Below are 25,313 nucleotides of genomic sequence, written 5' to 3'. Positions count from 1 at the left end.
GAGGCTTCAGTCTGCGGTCCAGTGGCATTATGAATATGTCACAGGGGAAAGGGCGCCACCGTGTGGCCGAAACCTAGGTGGAACTCCTTGAAACCTTTGGTCGGCCGCTGCCAGCAATCTTGAACAACGAATCAGAACACGTGCTAACAGTCACGTCAGATGACGTCAGAAGCATGAGTGAATTGAAATGTCGAAAGTCATGAGTTTCCGTAGGTTTATATTATCAATTCACGTATAATGACATGTCATGATCGTTATATGGTTAGGTCGAATTAATAATTGCTGATTTGTACCATCATGGTGCCATACATAGCTACTAGTGGCTAGCGGGGTTCGAGCATAAGACAAGATGGTTCACAGCAGCGGGGTTCAAACACAAGACAACATGGTAGACAGATGCGGGCTTCAAACATAAGACAACATGGTGGACAGCGGCGGGGTTCAAACATACGACAACATGGTGGAGAGCGGCGGTGTTCAAACATAAGACAACATGGTGGACAGCGGCGGGGTCTCGAGGCTCGGACACATGAAGGCGCTGCTCGGGGTCCTCGCAGGAGCCGGAGCTTCGTACGGGATTTATAAACTTGTCACTGGGGAAGTTTTCCAGAGGAAGCAGAAAGGTGGAGGAAGTGGACGTCCCCCTGGGTGCAGCGTCCAGGGCCAGGTCCAGGAGACCGTGCAGCCCGGGAGCCTGTTGGCCAAACTATCAGGACTAGATGTGGTCCGGACCAAAGGCGCAGTGGTCCGGGATGTACAAGGTAAGAGGACTATCCTTCAAAAGCAAATAAACTGTTTTCACCACAGCTCACATTCCATTGTTTTTCTAACAGAAGTGATCGACTCGAAATCTCCTGGAAACCTGAAACCGGAAAACATCAAAATGCTGCTTTGGTGCCTTCAAACAAGCAGCGAGCAGACCGACAGGTGTCGGGTCTTAGTGACTTTAGGAAACGCTGCTGCGTTCAGCGCCCACCAGGTACAGCCGGCACATCCCTTCCTCAACACTGTCGGCTCTTTCTGTACTCTGGCTTTAACGGAATCCAAACCATACGTCTACACCAGTGGTTTTCAAACTGTGGGGCGCGCCCCCCCTGGGGGGCGCCAGAGTACCTCAGGGGGGGCGCGACGTGAGAAAAAAATAAACCCGAAAAACCCACTGAAAGTCGATGATTCAAATCATCAGTCGTACTTCAACAGTAGAAGTAACATAACTAAATCAATTTAACCGTTTATCTTCGTGCAAACCATTTAACAAATCTACACACTTGTATCTTCAATAATATCTAAACAGAATTTCGATATCATTTAAAATTTCTTCAGAATCACAGTTTTAGTTTCATACCGCTTCGTTTTCAGCTGTTTTCATTGAAGACGTCAGCCCATTCTGATACACCTACTTCTAGACATCGTAACTCATTCCTTTTTCAACCGTTTACCATCGTTCAAACCATTAAGCAAATCTACACACTTGTATCTTCAATTCTATGGAAACGGAATTTTGATAGCATTTATACTTTTTCAGAATCACAGTTTTAGTTTCAAACCGGCATCGTTTTCAGTTGCTTATAATAATTTAGGTCACCATAGCAACGCCGGTAAACAAACCCCGCCGAATAGTAGAATCTCTGGACTGAAAAGGCTGATCTGATTCGACTGGCAGTTTACACAGATTAAGATGTTCAAATGTATTTAAAAAAGGTTAAGCTAAAACATGCTTAGATAAAGTTGTTAAATTGTGTTAAGAAATGTGTTTAAAAACGCACAAAGATGTAATGTTTCAGAATAACGTTTAAAATGTTTAAAAAATGTTTCAAATGTTTGGGGGGGGGCTCAGCTGAAATTTTTTCTCTGAGGGGGGGCTCACTCTCTCACACTTTGAAAACCCCTGGTCTACACTATTCTTGTTGAAGATGCATGTCTACCACGCCCCCTCCTCCTTCACAGGACGCTGTGAGAGAGCTGGGTGGTCTCACCCTCATAGCGCGCTACCTCTCGGACCCTGCAGCGGACGTCAGGGTACAGACTCTGAATGCCTTGAATAATTTGAGCATGAACCTCAAAAACCAAGACGTTTTGAAGGTATGTCATTCTGGGTACTAGGTCTATTTATCCTTGCTTTGATACCGCGCTTTTAGGGATCATTGATACAAAGTTCAAACAGTAACCCATTTTGTTTCTTTGATTCAGGTCTACATCCCCCAGGTCCTGGAGCTGATAGAGACTTCTCCGGTGAACTCTAACCTTCAGCTGGCCGCCCTGAGGCTGCTCACCAACCTCTCCGCTGCGGACGTCTGCCACAATCTGCTGAGGGACTCCATCAGACTGCTGCTCTCCCTGCTTGTAGTGAGCAGCCAGGTCCTGCAGGTTGGTGTCGTCTTCATAATCCCACACTTACACCCTTGATTACATTGCTACTTTATTCCGGTCACCAATTCATGCATTGCATGTTCTTGCTGTGCGTGCAATACAATGTAAAGTTGCGTTTGTTTTCGAAGCTGGTTTTCTAAAGAGGCTAATGTAGCTGACAATAATTGTCTAGCCAATGAGAATCGGGAACGCTTTAAGTGCTGCAAGCCAGGAAATAACGTCACGTTCTCACTAGAGCAAGCCGGACGTACCGGCTTACCATACAACGGATCACAAAACTCACGGTTTGGATCGTGTCACGGTTTTTGAGTCACGGGTTGGATCATTTTCGGATCAACAACAACACAAAAGATAACAAAACAAATGTGACTTTAAATAAAATCTTCAAATGTGTAAAAGCCAAATAAAGTGAACAATTTGGTAATAATCCTGCTTTCTTTAAGCAGAGTAAATATTTACAAAAATTGCTTCTGTCCACATGAAATAAAAAACTAAATAAAGTGCAATCTGAGGCATTATTCCTTCTTTTTAACATGGATAGTAAATAAAAATAAAATAAAACCTGTGTCCTAAGGAAGCACAGCAGACCTGGATTTAGGGCTGGGTGATATGGGCCAAAATGAATATCTCGATATATTTTTACTATATCTCGATACACGATATATATCTCGATATATTTTGAATCTCCTCTAGAGCACATCATAAATGCTCGATTCAACCATGTCTGGCATAATGTTACGTCAGTAATAATTCTAGTATTCCTGAAATATAAGTCTGCATGTAGATTACATGAAACAACATATTGTTTAAACTCATTAGTGCTTTGTATTGGAACAATTTAGAACTTGCACATAAGAAAAGGAAAATCACAGCAAGTTAGATTTACCAACACAGCATTTATTCAAACCGTTAATTATTTATTAACTGTTAATAATAATTATTATATATACACTGCCAGACAACGGATCCAATGCTATTCTTTTTCAAAACCAAATCCTCAGTTTCCATCCTTTTTTCTCTCTCGCTGTTCTCACTCACCGGTCGGAGACACACCTACAGCAGCGCGCCGTCCAGACTACGTCACACACGCGCGTCCATGAGAATCTCGCGGACTCGCAACGGGCGGGGGGAGTGAGTGTGTTTGTGCCATTGCATGTCTTTACCTTTTGTGGAAGAGGGAGAGACGTCGGACGCGAGCTTTTGATATTATACAATTATATTATATTATACAGGTCCTTCTCAAAAAATTAGCATATTGTGATAAAGTTCATTCTTTTCCATAATGTAATGATAAAAATTTAACTTTCAGATATTTTAGATTCATTGCACACCAACTGAAATATTTCAGGTCTTTTATTGTTTTAATACTGATGATTTTGGCATACAGCTCATGAAAACCCAAAATTCCTATCTCAAAAAATTAGCATATCATGAAAAGGTTCTCTAAACGAGCTATTAACCTAATCATCTGAATCAACGAATTAACTCTAAACACCTGCAAAAGATTCCTGAGGCTTTTAAAAACTCCCAGCCTGGTTCATTACTCAAAACCGCAATCATGGGTAAGACTGCCGACCTGACTGCTGTCCAGAAGGCCATCATTGACACCCTCAAGCAAGAGGGTAAGACACAAAGAAATTTCTGAACGAATACGCTGTTCCCAGAGTGCCGTATCAAGGCACCTCAGTGGGAAGTCTGTGGGAAGGAAAAAGTGTGGCAGAAAACGCTGCACGACGAGAAGAGGTGACCGGACCCTGAGGAAGATTGTGGAGAAGGGCCGATTCCAGACCTTGGGGGACCTGCGGAAGCAGTGGACTGAGTCTGGAGTAGAAACATCCAGAGCCACCGTGCACAGGCGTGTGCAGGAAATGGGCTACAGGTGCCGCATTCCCCAGGTCAAGCCACTTTTGAATCAGAAACAGCGGCAGAAGCGCCTGACCTGGGCTACAGAGAAGCAGCACTGGACTGTTGCTCAGTGGTCCAAAGTACTTTTTTCGGATGAAAGCAAATTTTGCATGTCATTCGGAAATCAAGGTGCCAGAGTCTGGAGGGAGACTGGGGAGAAGGAAATGCCAAAATGCCTGAAGTCCAGTGTCAAATACCCACAGTCAGTGATGGTCTGGGGTGCCATGTCAGCTGCTGGTGTTGGTCCACTGTGTTTTATCAAGGGCAGGGTCAATGCAGCTAGCTACCAGGAGATTTTGGAGCACTTCATGCTTCCATCTGCTGAAAAGCTTTATGGAGATGAAGATTTCATTTTTCAGCACGACCTGGCACCTGCTCACAGTGCCAAAACCACTGGTAAATGGTTTACTGACCATGGTATTACTGTGCTCAATTGGCCTGCCAACTCTCCTGACCTGAACCCCATAGAGAATCTGTGGGATATTGTGAAGAGAAAGTTGAGAGACGCAAGACCCAACACTCTGGATGAGCTTAAGGCCGCTATCGAAGCATCCTGGGCCTCCATAAGACCTCAGCAGTGCCACAGGCTGATTGCCTCCATGCCACGCCGCATTGAAGCAGTCATTTCTGCAAAAGGATTCCCGACCAAGTATTGAGTGCATAACTGAACATAATTATTTGAAGGTTGACTTTTTTTGTATTAAAAACACTTTTCTTTTATTGGTCGGATGAAATATGCCAATTTTTTGAGATAGGAATTTTGGGTTTTCATGAGCTGTATGCCAAAATCATCAGTATTAAAACAATAAAAGACCTGAAATATTTCAGTTGGTGTGCAATGAATCTAAAATATATGAAAGTTTAATTTTTATCATTACATTATGGAAAATAATGAACTTTATCACAATATGCTAATTTTTTGAGAAGGACCTGTATACTATTATATATAGAGCTCCGGGAGTCGCAAACGGCAACAATCACTTTCTCCTCCATGCTGCAGTTCACCCCGGACTGCACTGAGTTTGACGGTTGAACGCTGATTGGCTGTTTACGTTACATATGTCACTCAGTGACCACGCTGTTGAACGCTGATTGGCTGTCATCACGAGAAATGAAAATACATTTCAACTTTGTCGCGCCACAAATCCTCGTGAACGCGCTCGCCTCTGCACAGCGAAAGTGTGGCGCGACAAATCAAAACTTGGTGCCGGTTTTCTCTCGCGAAGAATTCGCCCAATACGCGTCTACGTTCACTTTATATGGGATTCTGTCGCCCCATCGCGTTTGGTGTGAACGCACAATGAGTATGCCGGCGGCGGCAAAAATAAACATTACGTGCCAATTTGTATTCGATGTTCGCGACAGGGGCATTTTATACATCCCCTGGAGAACATCTCGCGATACATCGCATATATTCGATATATCACCCAGCCCTACCTGGATTTACAACTTTAAATTCAGGATTTCTGAATTGCCTGGGGAGCGTTTACAGTCTACGCTCTCCCCAGGCAATGCAGACATCCTCGTCTTTTTTTTTTTTTCATCAATTATGGTAGCGAAACACAGTTTCTGTTGTGTATAATTTGGCATTTTGTAAATCCATCGATTTCTGTTTGAAGAATCATTGCTCGTTGACCGGAAACGGAAGGGGGACAGGATGTAGTCTTTTCGCTCGGTTCTAGCCCTACTGTTGATACAGAGAACTGAGCGTAAAGACTACAACCAAACATAAACAGCCAATGTCCGGTTCCGGTTCCGGTCCGGTTGTCGTTTCAATGGGATTTACAAAATGCCAAATAAAACACGACAGATACTGTGTTTCGCTACGATACTTGATTAGGAACATCGACAAACACCGCTAACCACTCGGTGAGTTGCACATTTCTGAAAACGGATGTTTAGGGTTGTTTTAAGGATTGTGAAAGCCCAAAGCCAGCCATTCTGAAGCAGGCAGGGGCGATTCGAAATGAGCCAAATACCCGAGACAGGACCAATGGTCAACCTTTCGGTGTGTCATGATCCGCGGATCACTTGCGTCCCGAACCGTGAGGGTTGATCCGTATGGATCACGGGTTACCCGTGATCCTTTGCACCACTTACCATAATACATCATGAATCAAATCTCCACTTGCGCAGAGCTTTGAGTGACGGTCTGATGCTCCCTTGCCCCTAATTACTATTGGACAGGCAAGCATTGTTTTTAGTATTTAGCTTCTACCGGAGTACACCCGGAAATGTAGCAAGCCCCTAGCGTCCAGCCGTTTAAACAGGGGTCCTCACAGACAAACGCCTGATATATAACCATCATATTTCCAATCGATTTTAATAATTTTAGCGCAAGTGTAACAGGAAATCGTTTAAGCTTGACATCGTATTTCTAGGTTCAATATTGATGCTGTTTAGGCTCTGTGATGACCGCAATGGTTAGCTTTCATAGCTACCTTGGGATATCGCTAACTAGCAACTTTGAGCTAGAGCGTCATCTAGAATTGCTCACGCTCAAGCCTTAACGTCAATGAGACCAACTGGAATATACGAAGTGGGTAGGGAAACTTAAACTGATTATGAAAAAAGTATAAATGATATCGAAATTCTGTTTTCAGATTATTGTGATGTAAGTGTGATGATTGGTTAAACGTTTGAACAAAGGTTAACGATAATAAATTGAAGTGGCAGAGAATCTGATCTTTCTAGTGATTACTCATTTTTTGCATTAAATACATTTATTCCTTAAATGTCTTTACCCGGACACATTCTGTGCTCAGTACATATCAATGTTTATTTTTGAAGGCTGAAAATCGTCTTTTCTAAAATTTACGTCACAGTTGGCCCCTAGCTGTCCAAATCGTGTTTTTCAACATACATTTTTCTTGTTAAATTTCAATAATTAAAAAAATAGATATATATGTCTTAATTGCTACCTTTTTTTTAAGCCATTAAATTGTGAAAAAGTATATTTTCCAACATAAACCATTCCATCAAACAGCTCCTCCATCACACAGGTCAATGTATTGCCTATCAATTGTATCTATCTATACTGCGATAAGTACATCACTATACCGAGCAGAAAAGCAGCATCGAAGGACATTTTATTTATAGGTCACAGACAGAAAATAATTCAAGGAATTTTCTGTATGCTAATAGTTATCTTTGAAGCCACTCGTCATGATAAAGATTAATGCTGGCCAGCCTTGACGCAGAAAAGGCTTATGACCGTGTTAATTGGATTTTTTTTGTACCAGGTATGTACAGGCAATACAGTGCACTAAGACTCGATACCAAGAGCCTACAGCAAGGATTAAAATGAATGGTAATTTAACTGATAGGTTTACTCTACAACGAGGGACTTGCCAAGGTCGCTGTCTTAGCCCCACTCTGTTCGCATTTTATGTTGAGGCCCTGTCACAATTGATCAGACAGCGCAATGGTTTGAAAGGTATTCAAATAGGAGGGCAGGTCCGTATAATTGGATTATTCGCTGATGATGTCATTGTGGTTCCTTCCAGACCCAGATAGATCATTTCCCAACTTGGGGCCCTATTTTAATGGTCTGAAACGCAAGTGAGAAGCGCCAGGCACAAGTAGCTTTGTGGGCGGTTCTATGGCGATGTCGCTAGTTTACCGGCGCAAAAATTACTCGTCTGCAGTCTCCGATGAGACAGATGTACATGAATTTCAAACTTTAAATGGCTCGGTTTATGGCCAAATATTATGGCCTAATTCACACATGGAATAAGGTTTTCTTCCACAACTTAAGAAATACTGAGTCCTCAAATAAATTTTGGCAAAGAAAACTTAACACACATATGATATGCTTACCGCATATCATATGTGTGTTAAGTTTTCTTTGCCAAAATTTATTTGAGGACTCTGGTTCTATTTAATGATATACGCAATACATTATAAACATAGTTTCTTATTGGTATTGTATGCATTATCGTTATCGACTTGTGTTCCTAATATGTGTCCCCCCGTTAATATACATTGCCATGGACTGTATTATGCGTTACGTGGTTAGTTTGCGTGTGTTTAAACAGATGGACGCACACACGCGCACCCGCATTCATTAATTATTTTACACATACACACACTTCATTCATTCTTTTTAACACACACTTGCGGTAAGACAATGTTTTCTCACGATCAAATACTCATCAATCCTAAAAGTTATGGGCATGTACACGATGTCTGTGTCAAGAAAATGTGTGTTTGCTCTACGGTGTTTGCAGATGCATTGATTTAAAAGTACAACTTATTACCGCTGTATCAGCTGTTCTTTCCCAAATAATTTACCAAGAATGTGTGGCTAGGTAGATGAGAAAAGCAAAGTGTATGCGCATGTGCTAGGTGCACATGCAACATTATGCATGCGCCCTTAAGATAGCATCTGAACAACGCGCCACTGACTTTAAACCAGGTATTTCTTGATTTGTGGCGCAAGTGGTTTCTGAAACTGCAAAATAGCGACAGGGAACGTTTGCGCCAGGACACGCCTCCTCCTTTCACCGACACGCCCCCTTGGGCGCAAGATCATTCCCTAATTTACCGACGTGTGGCGCAGGAGGGAAAAGAACGCTCTGCGCCAGTTGCAAACTAGCAACGACACATGCGCCAGTGATAAGTCAATTGCGCCGGATGCAAATAGGGCCTTTTAATGTTGATCTTAGAGGAATTTGGCCAGTATTTTTATTTGGCCATTTGGCCAGATATAAATTGAACGTAGCGAAGACTCAAATTCTTTCGTCACACTTCTTCCCTGCTCCGAAAATAAGAGAAAAATGCAAGAATAATTGGAAGGCAAAAACAATTAAATATTTGGGTGTGGTAATTGAAAAGAAACTTGATAAAGTATTTGAAATTCATTATAACCAATTTAATGCCAATATTCAAGAGGATTTCAGAAGATGATCGGCCTTCCCAATGGACTTTGGCTCACAAATTGAGGTTATTAAAATGAATATGTTACCAAGTTGGTTATATCTCTTTCAATCTATTCCACATATAATAGAAACACAGTTTAAAACCTTGGAAAAATGGATATCCAGATTTATATGGGGTGGTAAGAGGCCAAGAGTAAAATATAAAACACTGCAGTTAAGCAAGGTTGAGCGAGGATTATCGGCTCCTAATTTAAGGGAATACTTTTTTGCAGCGCAATTGAGGTTCTTAGTGTGTGCATCCTGCCCTCTATACCATGCGAAAATGGAAAGATATAGAAAATATTATATATAATATATAAATTATTAAAATATAAATCATTAAAAAACATTGAATATGTGGTGTAAAATTGTTAAGAAGTACAACATGGAGGGAGATGCCGCCTTTGAATTAGGAAATAAAGATTTTTACAAATGAGATTATTATGATAAGGAGATCAAACCGGAATTATCTGAGGAAGGCAATGAAGTTATTGATGTTTTCATTAAAGCATATAAAGAGGGCATAAAAAGTAATTTCCAAACTATATCAGGGTCTCCAAAAACAGAAGGGAAACAATACTGACAGGGTTTGAGATTCTAGGCACAAGAGATAAAATGTTAGGAATATCCTCGGGAATCGGACAGGAGCAAATTTAACTTGGTTAAAGTAGACAAAGTTCTGAAGATGAGTGGATTGGAAACCAGGACATACATATTGTGAGTTTAATGAGTTGATGGATGTGGAAAAACTGACCTTTTGAGAAAAATAAATAATATATACTTTGCAAAATATATGCTAATTAGTTAGAATCTAATCTAAAATAACCTCTCCTCCTACATCACAAAACACCTAGGCTGACCCCTCCTCCTACATTACTAAACCCCTAACCCCTCCTGCTACATTGATAAACCCCTAACCCCTCCTACTACATTGATAAACCCCTAACCCCTCCTACTACATTGATAAACCCCTAACCCCTCCTACTACATTGATAAACCCCTAACCTCCTACTACATTGATAAACCCCTAACCTCCTACTACATTGATAAACCCCTAACCTCCTACTACATTGATAAACCCCTAACCCCTCCTACTACATTGATAAACCCCTAACCCCTCCTACTACATTAATAAACATCTAACCCCTCCTACTACATTGATAAACATCTAACCCCTCCTACTACATTACTAAACAACATCTAACCCCTCCTACTACATTGATAAACCCCTAACCCCTCCTACTACATTGATAAACCCCTAACCCCTCCTACTACATTAATAAACATCTAACCCCTCCTACTACATTGATAAACCCCTAACCCCTCCTGCTACATTGATAAACCCCTAACCCCTCCTGCTACATTGATAAACCCCTAACCCCTCCTGCTACATTGATAAACCCCTAACCCCTCCTGCTACATTGATAAACCCCTAACCCCTCCTGCTACATTGATAAACCCCTAACCCCTCCTACTACATTGATAAACCCCTAACCTCCTACTACATTGATAAACCCCTAACCCCTCCTGCTACATTGATAAACCCCTAACCCCTCCTGCTACATTGATAAACCCCTAACCCCTCCTACTACATTGATAAACCCCTAACCTCCTACTACATTGATAAACCCCTAACCCCTCCTACTACATTGATAAACCCCTAACCCCTCCTACTACATTGATAAACCTCTAACCTCCTGCTAGGGTGACCAGATCCTGATTCACCAGAGGTGGGACACAGACGTGTTTCCAAATGGAGTGGACAAGGGGGTGGGGGGGGGGTGTCGCCCTGCAACCTTCAGTGGGGGTTTCAGTCCGCACTAACAGATAATCCCTCGTTCCCCCCCCCCCTGTCCGTTCCATTTGGAAACATGTTTGGAAAAACATGTTTTATTTCGCTTGTTTAATTAAATTTCATTAATCGCCCCCAACGCATTTGCCGCTCTAGGCGATCGCCTAGGATCGCCTTTGCATTGTTTCTTGTTGGTACTAAACACCTAGCTCCTCCTCCTCCTACATTACTAAACACCTAGCTCCTCCTACGTTACTAAACACCTAGCTCCTCCTCCTCCTACGTTACTAAGTGCCTGTATGCGCTGTCGATTTGGATAGAAGTCTGCTCTCTCTTGCTGCTAGTCATCTCTAGAGAGGAGCTAAAAGAACAAAATATTTGTATATACAGTGTATGTCTGTATGTTTATTGAACCAACACATATTGATTTAGCCTGGCTAACGCCAGACCTCATCTCAATCTACATTTTGATGAGGTCTGGGAACCACTCATTCATTTTCTCGTATATGAGGCGTGGTTTATGATTGCTCGGAGCCGTTTATTGGGCGCTACGAAGGTCTATCATATGAGTCTGTACGTAGCTCATAGCCATTCAAAGCCTGTTGGTAGCAGGGCAAAGACATCCTTCTTGGTAATGAAAGAGTTTAATGCCCAAAGTTGCTATTTTTTCAAAATAAACTTGCATTCTAAAGTACTTGGAACACTATCTAAGGCTGCATCGAAAGGTAACGCGTCTGCTGCCATTTTGGATCCGTAAACTACAAGCTTCGGTGTGTCGCATAGACGTCCTCATCGTCTTGCCGTCCTTCCCCGTTCTGTGATTGGTTCCTTATCTCAGGCGAAAATTGGATCCATGGAATCCAGGCTGCCTAGCAGCGCGGAATGAATCGCGCGCAAGGCAGCATGGATATACCCAGGCTAACATTAATTAGCAGTCTCGAAGGAAATTCCCCTCTCATTCCCCTTTGTTTGGAACCAATGGAAAAACCGAGCCCTCTATCCATGAACAGTATAATTACAATGACTACGTTGAAAATGATCTGCGGGCCGCACTAAGTGAGGGTGCGGGCGGCATGCGGCCCCACTCCCTGGTATAAGGCATTCCTTTATCGTTTAAATGGACCCAAAGTTAACATCTGAAAATATCCTTTCTTCAGATTCAAACTTTGAAGGTCCTGGTGAATTTGTCGTCAAATCCCGATATGATGGACGACATAGTACAGGCCACGGTAAGGATTAAACTCTCCTGGTTGTTGTTAGTTAAACTCTGAACTCTATAAAGGTCAGTACTGACCTGTCCAAACTGATATGGCCAGTGTTGATGTATGTTCTAGATGCCACCTGATAAAGTACATGTTACAAGTTATTCTATTACTATCATCACTAAATACTAATCATGCCATGTGGTGGAGGTTGTTGATGAGGCTGGGGGTTGTGTTGTGGTTATTAGAGATCTTTGGTGGTTCTTGGTTGGAGGTGTTGTTGATGGTGGTTCTTGGTTGTAGGTGTTGACGGTGGTTCTTGGTTGTAGGTGATGGTGGTTCTTGGTTGTAGGTGGTGTTGATGGTGGTAGGTGATGGTGGTTCTTGGTTGTAGGTGATTCTGATGTTGGTTCTTGGTTGTAGGTGATGGTGGTTCTTGGTTGTAGGTGATTCTGATGGTGGTTCTTGGTTGTAGGTGATGGTGGTTCTTGGTTGGAGGTGATGGTGGTTCTTGGTTGTAGGTGTTGTTGATGGTGGTTCTTGGTTGTAGGTGATGGTGGTTCTTGGTTGTAGGTATTGTTGATGGTGGTTATTGGTTATAGGTGATGGTGGTTCTTGGTTGTAGGTGGTGTTGATGGTGGTTCTTGGTTGTAGGTGGTTCTTGGTTGCAGGCGGTGTTGATGGTGGTTCTTGGTTGTAGGTGGTGTTGATGGTGGTTCTTGGTTGTAGGTGGTTCTTGGTTGCAGGCGGTGTTGATGGTGGTTCTTGGTTGTAGGTGGTGTTGATGGTGGTTCTTGGTTGTAGGTGGTGTTGATGGTGGTTCTTGGTTGTAGGTGGTTCTTGGTTGTAGGTGGTGTTGATGGTGGTTCTTGGTTGTAGGTGGTGTTCATGGTGGTTCTTGGTTGTAGGTGATTCTGATGGTGGTTCTTGGTTGTAGGTGTTGTTGATGGTGGTTCTTGGTTGTAGGTGGTGTTGATGGTGGTTCTTGGTTGTAGGTGGTGTTGATGGTGGTTCTTGGTTGTAGGTGGTGTTCATGGTGGTTCTTGGTTGTAGGTGATTCTGATGGTGGTTCTTGGTTGTAGGTGTTGTTGATGGTGGTTCTTGGTTGTAGGTATTGTTGATGGTGGTTATTGGTTGTAGGTGACGGTGGTTCTTGGTTGTAGGTCGTGTTGATGGTGGTTCTTGGTTGTAGGTGTTGTTGATGGTGGTTCTTGGTTGTAGGTATTGTTGATGGTGGTTATTGGTTATAGGTGATGGTGGTTCTTGGTTGTAGGTGGTGTTGATGGTGGTTCTTGGTTGTAGGTGGTGTTGATGGTGGTTCTTGGTTGTAGGTGGTGTTGATGGTGGTTCTTGGTTGTAGGTGATTCTGATGGTGGTTCTTGGTTGTAGGTATTGTTGATGGTGGTTCTTGGTTGTAGGTGATTCTGATGGTGGTTCTTGGTTGTAGGTATTGTTGATGGTGGTTCTTGGTTGTAGGTGATGGTGGTTCTTGGTTGTAGGTGGTGTTGATGGTGGTTCTTGGTTGTAGGTGGTGTTGATGGTGGTTCTTGGTTGTAGGTGATTCTGATGGTGGTTCTTGGTTGTAGGTGATGGTGGTTCTTGGTTGTAGGTGGTTCTTGGTTGTAGGTGGTGTTGATGGTGGTTCTTGGTTGTAGGTGGTGTTGATGGTGGTTCTTGGTTGCAGGTGCCCGCGTCTGTTGTGCTGCTGTTTGACCTGCAGACGGCCCCTGCGGTGCTCCAGCGCCTTCTGGCCTTCGCAGGGAACCTGAAGGCGTGGACGCCGTCCTCCCCAGTGGCGGCCGAGCTGCGCAGCCGGCAGGACTGCCTGTACCGGGTGCTGCTGGACCCGTCCTCCACGCTGCACAGCAGGCTGGTCCAACTGCTCGCCCACCCCGACCAGGATGTCCGCGCACATGTGGCTCATGTGCTCCTGTGAGGCCCGGTGTGAAGACTCGCTGGTGACGGTCTGCCTCACGGGGACCAACACCGCCGTCTGAAGGCCAGGGGCCACCGTGGAACCCCTTTTGGCTTTAGTCCTGGTGTGGCTGTAACTCGTCTCCATCTGACACAGAAGTTGGCAGAACCACGGAAAACGGGCGGCCATTTTGAATAACTCATCCATTTAAAAGTTCCCTGTTCTGCTCATATTGAGAACCGGTGAAAGAGACCTCTTGATCTGCACACATCAAGTCCTCTTTTCTAAGTGCTTCCTGTCTGCAACATGTTGTTAAACAGCAGGTTTCTTTTTTATTATTTAATAAGAATATCCAAAGCCACTGCCAAATCTGTGACTCTGATTGTTGTCTGGAGTTCTCCCAAAACATGAATAATGTGAGCGGTAAAGCCGAGGTCCTGCTGCAACACCTGCTACAGCTGTTGGAATACAATGACTTTGGCTAGCTATAATATTAAAAGAAAAAACAAAGCCCATTTCTAATGAATTAGTGTATTGGCTAAATAACAACCAGAGAGACAGAGCCCGACAAAGGGCCAGGGAGCTAAACTGATCCGTCTATTATTTACTAACATATGGCCTTGATATTACTGAAAGTTATGTCTTGGGTATTTACCAAAATGGATGCAGCTTGGGTCTGCAATCGTCTAATGCAATGTAATCATTTATTACTGCTATAATAAGCCTTTCAACCTTGTTTTTACAAACAAGTTCTAGATTCGTCGTAGGGTTTACCAGACGCACTGAGAAATATGTGTAATTCTATAAGAGCCCAGTATGTGAAGTATGTATGTATGTACTGTATTTATGTATGTATGTGGCTAAAGCTATCAACCAGTGAGCTATTTAGTGTGACACTTTTTATGATGGCCAACTCTTAACAGAAATGCCTGTTTTGTCTGCTTGAATGTCTACATTACTGATGTAAAATGTTTGGAGTTTGACCCGAATTATTATCAGTCTTCATTTGACGTGCATTAACTGACGATTTATGGGACATTTAAACAAGACGACACAATTCAAGGAGAATTAATGATGTGGAACCTAGCGGTGAGTTTACAGATTGAAACCAATTAAACTAAACACAGTAAAATCCTATGTTTTTGATTGTCTCTGCCAACCAGTGTGTGAAGGCAGGCGGTGTAGATGTGTTGAGCTCTGTATAGGCAGCGTTTACTGATGTCCGCGTCCAAGACGGGGTAAGTTTCGGGCACATTGAATAACCCCACGGTGTGTGGCGCATTTCATAGAACATATAACATACATTTCATACAACAGATAATGTTCGCACACAACGGCAGTAGCCTACTAACAAAGCATCAAAACGTTGTGTGTCGTAAACCATGGGAATAATATGCCCGCCCACGTTTTGGCCCAAAACCTTTTTTCTTCAATCAGTGTTTGAATTTGACCTGAAACCGGCTTCATTTACACTTTAATTGAAAGTTGATTTGAATATAAAACAACGACTCGAGCCGTTAGTCTGTTGTGGGCCACAGACGAAACATGGTCGAACATGGTGGTTCTGTGTGAGGGGACCGGGGGCCTCTTATTTACAATTTCTGATTCGCTTTGGTACATTTCTCAGATCAGAATTTAAATTTGCAAAACAATAAGTGCATTTCTCAAAACAATTCGTACAAATAGCAAAACACCATGGATTTCATGCAAAAGCCAGTCTCTTGGTCAAAATCTTTAGTTTGTTTCTCAAAAGTAAATATGAGTCAATGAACATGTCAGTGCCAACAGAATGACATTCTGAGTCATTGTGTACGGATATGACAGTCAAATTGCTTAGTCGTGTTATCAATAACAGCGTACTCTGGAGGGATGTTCTGATGTAAACTATGGCTAAAGTTTTGAAGACAATTATTGTAAATTACACCTTGATTGCAAGAGACTGGAATCTTTTAGAGTGTCTAATCCAGCCTCTGCAGGCATCTGCTGTGATGTCATCACACGCTGCTTCTATGGCAGCCAGAAGGGTCATCTGTATGTGGCTATGTATCACATACTTTCCATCTTCTCCATGCAGAGAAAAATTCCTCAATAGGGTTAAGGAATGGGGAGTAGGGTGTGAGGAACTCCATCAGCATCCTGTTGTGGGTCAAACCATTGCCTGATGATGTTGGAGCAATGGAAACTGACATTGTCCCAAACTATCACGTATGGCAAGTCATCTCCAATCTGATCCCTCTCTGGGTCAGGGATGAGATCCCTGTAGAGAGTGTCTAAAAAGGTGACAAAAGTCGCTCTGTATTGTATGGCCCAATAATGGGAATAAGCGTTAGCACACCATTCTCAGAGATAGCAGCACCTATAGTTATGTTCCCGCCCGTTGGCCTGGCACATCAACTGTAGCCCTGTGGCCAATGATATTTCGACCCCGCCTTCTGTGTTTCGTTAGGTTGAATCCAGCCTCATCTACGTAGATGAAGTTGTGCGTTGGTTCACTTGCTTCCAGTTCCATTCTACGTAGGGATGCACCGATATGAAAATTTTGACCGATACCGATATCCGATATTAAAATTGCTGTTACGGCCGATAACCGATATTGATATTGGTATAAAAACAAGTTTCTATGATGATTTTGTATACTGAAGAACATGTAAACACTGTGAATATGAAAAAGTTATTTCTTTCTTTATTTACCAAAACTTCGAAATACATTGTTTCTTCAACAAGTTACAGGGCATCCATAACAAACACAAGTTACTAACAGCGTTAGTTTTAGGCTACTTTTACAAATTGCATCTATGAAAAAGTTTTTTTGATACATAAATCACAATAACGATCACAAATCAAAATATCTTGACAAGGTTTTATAACTTAAATCAAATTTTCCAATATTCATGGAAACCAGACACTTGTCTAATCAATTACAAAAAGTGTTTCAAGTTTAAGTCAATTTCAACTCAAATCTGTGAAATAGGCTAAATCAAATATATCAATGGAGGTTGGTTGTAGTCTTTTCACTCGGTTCTAGCCCTACTGTTGATCCGGAGAACCGAGCGAAAAGACTACAACAAATATAAACATATCCGGTTCCGGTTTCCGTTTCAATGGGATTACGGAACGCCAAATAAAACACAACAGAAACTGTATTTCGCTACGATAATGTATATAATGATTTGACACGGCATCCTCCGCGTATTACTTCGGCTTTGCAAGTACTGCATATTGCAATTCGAGTACCTTCATTTGAGACCGTAAAAAACATCCAAACCGCCGACATTGATTCCTTTCAGTTAAAGGGGTAGTTCGGGATTTTGGACATAGGGCCTGATTCCCAAGTGAGCATTGGTATTCTATATCACTGGCGCTTCTCTGGGGATCAAGGATAACGGGCCCAAACCAACACAGGACAACAAAGGAACAGAGTGAGAACTGACTTCCACTAACCTCAAAGGAATTTGAACGACCCTGCAGAATAACAGGGTGACAAGACCACATGGGAAAATACAAACATACAAAACTTAAATTTGAACATTATCAAAATATCTTAATATTAAAAATGTGCATTTCAATATTATCATACATCTGTCGTTACCGGAACGTTGTCAGTTGGGGACAGTCGGGGTAACGTACGGCTGTGCGTTTTGGTTGACCATTAAACTGGTTGTGATATATTGTAATAATCGAGTATCCACCGTCTTGGCGTGTAATGAAAAACGTAACACGTATATTGTCAATCACAATTAGGATGAATTATGGATATTCTATTTATGTAATTTAATTGTAAATATTGCCAATTATTAGCCATAGATTACGTGAAGACTTTTATTGAAATATTGTTATTTTCATAATTTGTAAGGAAACGTATATTTTATTCTTTCTTATTTTTGTACTTGGACCTCGTCAGGTCTGTTGAACTATGCATTTCTACCGCTTGTCCTCAGGATCCTCTATTGGGGGGGACTCTTCCGCTCTCCTATGAGGCAGGTTATCCCAGAATTCTCCTAATAAGAATCCCCAGGCCTGGATAATCCCCGGACTTCTGTGGACGAGCGGTATGCATGCTATGGACAACTTTAAATGCTAACCGTTCATGATGCAGAGTTTAGATAATTATTCCTATCTTAAGATCACCGTGTGACTGTCGTACAGGGATCTGGTTTGATGTAAGACCCCTGGGTTGGTGTCCTTTTGTAGGACTTCTTTCGGTTCTGGAATCCGGCTTTCCTAATTGTTGAATACAAGATATTGCATGCATATTGGTGGTTAAATATTATATCTATTGCAATCGCTTCAATGGAAGCAATAGTTGACCTTTGAACACCTCACGCAGTGTTATTCAGTTTATTCGTATGTAGTAGCTGATTATAGTAGAATTTAACCCATGTACCTTTAATATTCGCAAAAAACGTATTGTAATTGTGACTACAGCAGTTGAGCTAACTCCCTCCTTGGGCACCGTTTAAAACCATGTGCACCATTTATTAATTAGACATATTATTCTAGCAGTTGAACCCCATGTCTATTTGAACCAGCCTGGTTCTCTACCTGTCTTGCTACACAAAACGCATGTTTAATAGACAGAAGGGCTTAGCAATCTGTAAAAAATTATTACTGTCAGTGTTTGGCATTCGTTCTTATACTGCCATTTCCTGGAGAGAGAGAGAATTAAAGGGGTAGTTCGGAATTTTGGACATAGGGCCTGATTCCCAAGTGAGCATTGGTATTCTATATCACTGGAGACAGTTTTCAACACATTTCATACAGTCCTTCTAGTTGCAGAGTTCGCTCGTGCTAGGCTAGCGCACGTCAACGGGCAATGCTAGCCTGCTATTAAAAACAGTCTTACCCACTCCACAGTACACCCGAGGTAAATCAATTATAACGACAGACTATAAATCTAAATGTCTGTTTATAGAATAATGTTAGAAATAAAACCAACCTTGCATTGCATTGCATTTTGAGGGAATTGCGGGGTCTCAGCAGCAGTGTTTATATTCCTGTACGTAGGCTATGGCAGCGGCGGACTGATACCTAGGTTACCTGCCGCTGTCATTGCTACAAACGCAGAGTACAGTGAACGAAGGAATTCTATAAGCGTATTCAATTAACAAGATATGCCCACGTTTGGAGGAGTTAGCGATGCATCTGCTTTTGAAGACGATTATGAGGAATTTGTTGTATCCAACGAATCGTACATGTACGAGCCGGTGTTTTGATGTCCAAGCCAGCAGCAACAAGCCACAGTTGAGTCCTTTCTGGATCTCGCACTGGAAATTGGTGGAAACTTTGTGGTGCCCATCTGTACCGTTTATTTCTACAATTTCTAAAAGCACACTGAACCATCATGTTGCCTAGTCGTTAGGCGCCTAGGCGCTTCTGTCCCACGCTTCTCTGTTTACGTTCTTCTGTCGTGATTCGGTTACAAACCTAACCAGCGCATAGTAAAATTCCGCTTCTGCTGAGAAAGTAGTCCCTCGATGATTCATGCGATGCAAGGTTAGTTTTATTTCTAACATTATTCTATCAACACAGACATTTAAATCTATAGTCTGGCGTTATAATTGATTTACCTCGGGTGTACTGTGGAGTCAAGTGGGTAAGACTGTTTTTAATAGCAGGCTAGCATTGCCCATTGCCGTGCGCTAGCCTAGCACGAGCGAACTCTGCAACTAGAAGGACTGAATGAAATGTGTTGAAAACTGTCTCCAGTGATATAGAATACCAATGCTCACTTGGGAATCAGGCCCTATGTCGAAAATTCCGAACTACCCCTTTAAGGTGACAAACACTCCGTGCGTCTCTGGCTGCGTCACTGACAATGTCACATGACCAAACAAGCTGCGCATGGGCAAAAAACACACACAACGGCAACTAGACTAGGAAATAAATATCGGCTGTTAATATCGGACCAGTTTTACTTATCGGGCCGATGCCGATATGTTAAAAAATGACTAACATCGGCCGATAACGATATCACTGCCGGTATATCGTGCATCCCTAATTCTACGCTATATCCAGAAGACACAAAATTAGTTTTATGAATTACATGCATTTTCATTTTGGACAAGATACAGTTAGATCAAATGTATGCAGCACATATTGCATCTTCTTTTCTACAGCCATAGCAAATGTGTAAGGGTCACACTTACAGTAGGTACTGTAAGTACAAACATCACTATACGATGTTGTACTTTTTACTGTGAGGTAAAGTTACTGCATGCTCATAACATGCTTCACCTGTACATACTGGCAGCGCAGCTCCTTCACTCTTTCAACATTTCTTTCAAATGGAACATTGTACAGCTGCTTCACTCATTTGGTGTCTTTTCAGCACCCTGTCAATGGTTGAGATGCTGACTGTTTGGATGTTTTCAAAGATGTTGTTGTCCTCTATAATGGCACTCTTTATCTCCCTTAGCCTTACTGCATTTTTTTCTACAACCATGGTGCAGATAGCCTGCCCTGTTCAGGTGTGGACAGGGCCCCTCTGCCACCCCTGAGAGGTTGCCTTTCAATCCTATGTGGAAAAAAATACAGTACAGTAAAAGTATACTTACTCGGGCTGTAACGATACGCGTATCAAACCGAAAATCGCGATACTCAAAGCCACGAACCTGTCTCGCGGTGTGAGAAGGCAGAAGCGCGATATGCCCTTTCTAACTCTTCGGTCAAATTGTCCGATTGAAATTTGCTAATAATTTGTCTAGATAATAGTCTGCTGACAGCGCCCCCTCCTATCGATGCCGTAAATATGTGACGAGATGCCCTCTCTGTGATCACAGCTCTCCATGGCTACGGAGGATTGCATTTCTCCACAGCCGTCGAAGTCCTCATATGCGATATGAACAACATTTATCCAGACATTTATCCTGGGCCAAGCGCGAAAAAAATTGCCTGTGTGATCCTGTCTCTATTGTTTTGTGTGATTTGACTGGCAGTTTGTCTGCTTATAGGTCGGAATGAAGCGGCCACCGATTATTGACAGGATGGGTACTTTATTCTACCGGACTCGTTCGCTTCTTCCCTCGACACACGCGCTACCGCTCGCTCTCCTCGCTCGTCCACTCACTCGCTGACGTCACTCACACACGCATACGCACACTGCCATTCTCCCGCACACACATATGCTACTCGTAAAGGCCGATTTAGGGTCGTTTTAGACGCAGAGGCGTAAGCACGTAATTTACACAAGGGACTTGTTTTAGACAAGTTTTGATTTACGGTTCCTTGTTCCTTGCGCGTGTTGCAAGGGGATTCTCCGTCAGAACAGTAGGGGGAGCAACGAACGAATCTGTGGGCGTGGAAGTGGAAATCGCTGGCTTGTTTATATTTATGCACTTCCAGTATTTTCGACGAGAGTAGCAGTAGCTAAGTTTAGGTTAGCGGTCTTTTTCCAAACTCTGAACGATGTTAAGGTTGCTGTAAAACCGGAAATGTGAGACTCCTGAAAGGATGTGGTTAGCTGGCCAATCACAGTCTTTGCGAGCTGCGTAGGGCCGTAGTGTTTTACGCCCCGTGCCCACTACCTCCTTCAGTCAACGGACGTGGGAAGGCGTGGCTGACTGATGGGGGAGTAGTCTTTGCAGAGGCATCCGTCAGCCAATCAAATCGCTTCGCCGGGTTCTTCCCGCTACTTCCTGCTTGTTGCGATGCAAGATGACCCGCTTTCCCGCTTTCCAGTATCGTCAGAGCCCGAGTCGCGTCACCATAGCCGCGGGAACGTATTCTCAGCTGGGGGTGCTGGAAAAAAAAACTCAGCCTGCACTAGACTCGCAACTCGCTACATTGATAAAAAAGATATAGCAGCGCAGCTCAATTACACCAGTGCATGCGCGCACAGTCGAAAATCGATCGTTGTGTTCACACCATGGTTCACATCCAGCTGCTCACAGAACAAGTTTAGCGCACCACCGCTCCCCTCACACTTTTTCATATAACTTTTTTTCAGCACTAGGTCATATGAGCATTCAATAAATGCTGCGTCTCAAAATGCCTTGGACAGCAGCGACGATGACTCGTTTGCCACGGGCCGAAACAGTGCGGAGCGACCACAGCCAGAGCGAACACAACGGGGCAGAGGAGTGTCAGGAATAGTCTTTGGTGTACACATCAGTACGGCCTATTTGCACTACTGTTTAGTGGTAATGCAGTGTTTTATTCTATGCCTTTTTATTTTCGTATATTATTTCAATCAATACAATTTATTTATTTATAAAAACAAGATCTGGTCTTCAAATCTTTTTTCCAAATATAGGTCGTCTTACAATGGGGTTTGTGTTTATATTCGGACCAATACGGTACAGCGGGCGCTCACATGACGTTAAGCATTTCCTGGTGCATAATGTGACGCTTCAGAACCTAAAATCCCGTTTCTCCACGTTGACACGACAACACATAACCGGCGTTTTCAGAAATCTCCACTTTGGCCGGAGTTTTTAGAAATAATCGTTTTCTGTGATAAGACAGGGCCTCAGACAGCACCCCCAGCACCCCTACTTCCCGCGGTACTGCGCGTCACAGTGCTTAAATTTGCATACGCGATCTGGTTGGATGACGGATCCGTCGCTGCCGAAAAAGTTGAACATTTTTCAACTTCTTGACTGAGCCGAAGGCTCCAACGGACCGGACGGATCCACAATGCATTGCGCGTCCGTCCCCATTCAAGTCAATGGGGATCACGCAACGGACGGAGGTAGTGGGCACGGGGCGTAAAGGCCGATATATGCTCTGTTTTAGACGTAACGCGTAAGCACGTAAGATACATAACCCCCCCTTGCGCGGTAAAATATCCCCCCTTACGCGCTTAAGTGCGTCGCCCAATATTCCTGACTATGCGACTAAAACACTACGGCCCTACGCAGCTCGCAAAGACTGTGATTGGCCAGCTAACCACATCCTTTCAGGAGTCTCACATTTCCGGTTTTACAGCAACCTTAACATCGTTCAGAGTGTGGAAAAAGACCGCTAACCTAAACTTAGCTACTGCTACTCTCGTCGAAAATACTGGAAGTGCATAAATATAAACAAGCCAGCGATTTCCACTTCCACGCCCACAGATTCGTTCGTTGCTCCCCCTACTGTTCTGGCGGAGAATCCCCTTGCAACACGCGCAATCCTTAAGGAACCGTAAATCAAAACTAAAACAAGTCCCTTGTGTAAATTACGTGCTTACGTCTCTGCGTCTAAAACGACCCTAAATCGGCCTTTAGTCGCATGGTCAGGAATTTTGGGCGACGCACTTAAGCACGTAAGGGGGGATATTTTACCGCACAAGGGGGGGTTATGTATCTTACGTGCTTACGCGTTACGTCTAAAACAGAGCATAGATCGGCCTTAACACTATGCCTCGTTATTGCGACGTTCATGTTTTTCCTCATCTATTGAAAGTTAGGCTATTAAACATGTTGCATTCTATACGGCCTGATTATGTCATTATTTAAGCTACATAGCCTAATAAGAAGCGCTAATAAGGATATTTGAATAAACCAACCAAACAGTTAAAGGGGCCCTATTATGCCTACCAGCAAAAAGCATCCTCCAACTGCAATCTTTGGTTATTTCTTTATTAATTTAGCTATACTTTAATAGTATTCTTTCGGTTCAAATCTGTTGTGTTCCAAATTATTTGTTATTAAATGTTACATTAAGATAATTGGTATTTAAGTGTTGTTTAAATAAAATGCTGTTTAAATTTAAAAGAATCGTGGGATGTATCGAACCGTGGGTCAAAAATCGTGATACAAACCGAATCGTGAATTTGTGTATCGTTACAGCCCTACTGTGTATTGTAAAATGCAAGTGGAATACTGTAATATTGTATGAAGCATTACAGAAAGTATACAGTACATTGCCTATCGTTAGAATACATACCTGTTCTGTCGACGAAAAGTCTGAATGATTGAGGACACAGTTGTTCTCCCAACATTTGGCTGCACCCTTCGACCAGCTTCGGCCATTGTAAGCCCCTGATTGAGAACATGGTCTACAAGTCTGGCTCTTATCTCATCAGGAACGTGCATTCTGCCTCTTCCTCTGTTGTGCCTCCCAGCTCCTCCGCCACACAGCCTCACTCCTCTTCCTCTTCTCTCTGGCTGTTGACCCCGTCCAATTCCTTGTCCTTCCATTGTCAAACATTGTAACATTGTGTTGTGCTCCAGCTATTTATATACTTGATGGTTCATGAAATGCACCTTTGAGCTACTTCAGTACTGGTTGATCATTGGTTGATCTAACGCTTCATACATTTCCCTCCATTAGAGAAAGTCAAGATTCACCTGGGAGCAATTTACCAATTCAGGATAGATTTAGAAAAAAAGTCTAATGGAAATGTAAAGAAATATGCTTGACATATTATGACAACTTGTTCAACCATTTTGCATGGTATGATTTATGCAATGAACTAATGCCTAAATGTTGTGGGGGTGAGACTATTCAATAGAGACCCATTACAATACATTTTGATCAACATGACATAAGCAATTGATAATGTAGGGAAGAGCAGAGAATTGTACATAATCATTTGCATGAATGTATCAAAGCATTTGCAACCTGTTCAAAGAAATGAGAAACTAATTTTTGGATGTGCACAAGTGACACAATGATGTGAAGATTGAACAGGTAGTTTTTGAGGATTTAAATTCTGATCTGAGAAATGTACCAAAGCGACTGAGAAAAACGAATAGAGTGGCGAGTCCACTTTAAACCGCAGCAAGTATCCGTCAACAATGTATGAAAAGCAGAGTCTCTCTCGCTGCTAGTTTACTTTAACGTTAGACTCACACACCATAGGCTCAATAGTACTGCCTCATATCAGAGATCAGATGAGCTTGAGGTGCCTATGGAAGACAGGGAGGGCGAGGCAGGGAGAAGCAGCACTGAGTTGCAGGTAGGTGATATGTGCTGTATAAAGGGTTAGGTGATTTTTGTTTGTTGAGATCTTAATGAGAGGAAGGAGGGAACATGATAAGTGGACAGTGTTGTTTTCATATTTCATAGGAGAGACCTGAGGGGACAGGCACAAGCAGAGAAGTGCGGGAAGATAGGCAGAAAGTTGAACCCAACCATGCTATCCCAAAGCTCATTGTAGTGCAGCAGCTCACCAACAAAACGCTACGATTCCAAGAAAAGTGGTACCGCGAATTTCCTTTACTCCACTATAGTCCAGGAGTCAATGGAATCCTATGTTTTTTTCTGTGCTCAAGCTTTTGGATGTG

At 42.7% G+C, this 25,313-nt stretch overlaps 1 protein-coding gene across 2 annotated transcripts; it reads left to right on the top strand.

Annotated features, from left to right (window-relative positions):
- The first annotated feature begins 124 nt into the window (after nucleotides 1-124).
- On the top strand, nucleotides 125-15,235 carry armc10 (armadillo repeat containing 10). Of its 2 annotated transcripts, none has more exons than XM_060061371.1 (6): nucleotides 125-761; nucleotides 834-979; nucleotides 1,948-2,082; nucleotides 2,191-2,367; nucleotides 12,144-12,215; nucleotides 13,873-15,235. In XM_060061371.1, the coding sequence occupies exons 1-6, from the start codon at nucleotides 494-496 to the stop codon at nucleotides 14,122-14,124; spliced, it is 1,050 nt and encodes a 349-aa protein (XP_059917354.1). In that variant the 5' UTR covers nucleotides 125-493; the 3' UTR covers nucleotides 14,125-15,235. The 2 variants fall into 2 exon arrangements, with proteins under 2 accessions (XP_059917354.1, XP_059917355.1); XM_060061372.1 differs by having other exon boundaries at nucleotides 138-761; nucleotides 837-979.
- Nucleotides 15,236-25,313: the final 10,078 nt, after the last annotated feature.

Source organism: Gadus macrocephalus, chromosome 9 (assembly GCF_031168955.1).
Source record: "Gadus macrocephalus chromosome 9, ASM3116895v1".
Taxonomy (NCBI): domain Eukaryota; kingdom Metazoa; phylum Chordata; class Actinopteri; order Gadiformes; family Gadidae; genus Gadus; species Gadus macrocephalus.
Note: the sequence above shows the minus strand (reverse complement) of the source record. Positions and strands in the feature narration are given on the sequence as shown.

Excerpts from the sequence above, each read along its gene's own strand:
- armc10 (XM_060061371.1), top strand. The coding sequence starts at position 494 with ATGGTGGACAGCGGCGGGGTCTCGAGGCTCGGACACATGAAGGCGCTG. Across the intron at positions 2,083-2,190 it reads AAAACCAAGACGTTTTGAAG|GTCTACATCCCCCAGGTCCT; the intron begins GTATGTCATTCT and ends TCTTTGATTCAG. Across the intron at positions 2,368-12,143 it reads TGAGCAGCCAGGTCCTGCAG|ATTCAAACTTTGAAGGTCCT; the intron begins GTTGGTGTCGTC and ends TCCTTTCTTCAG.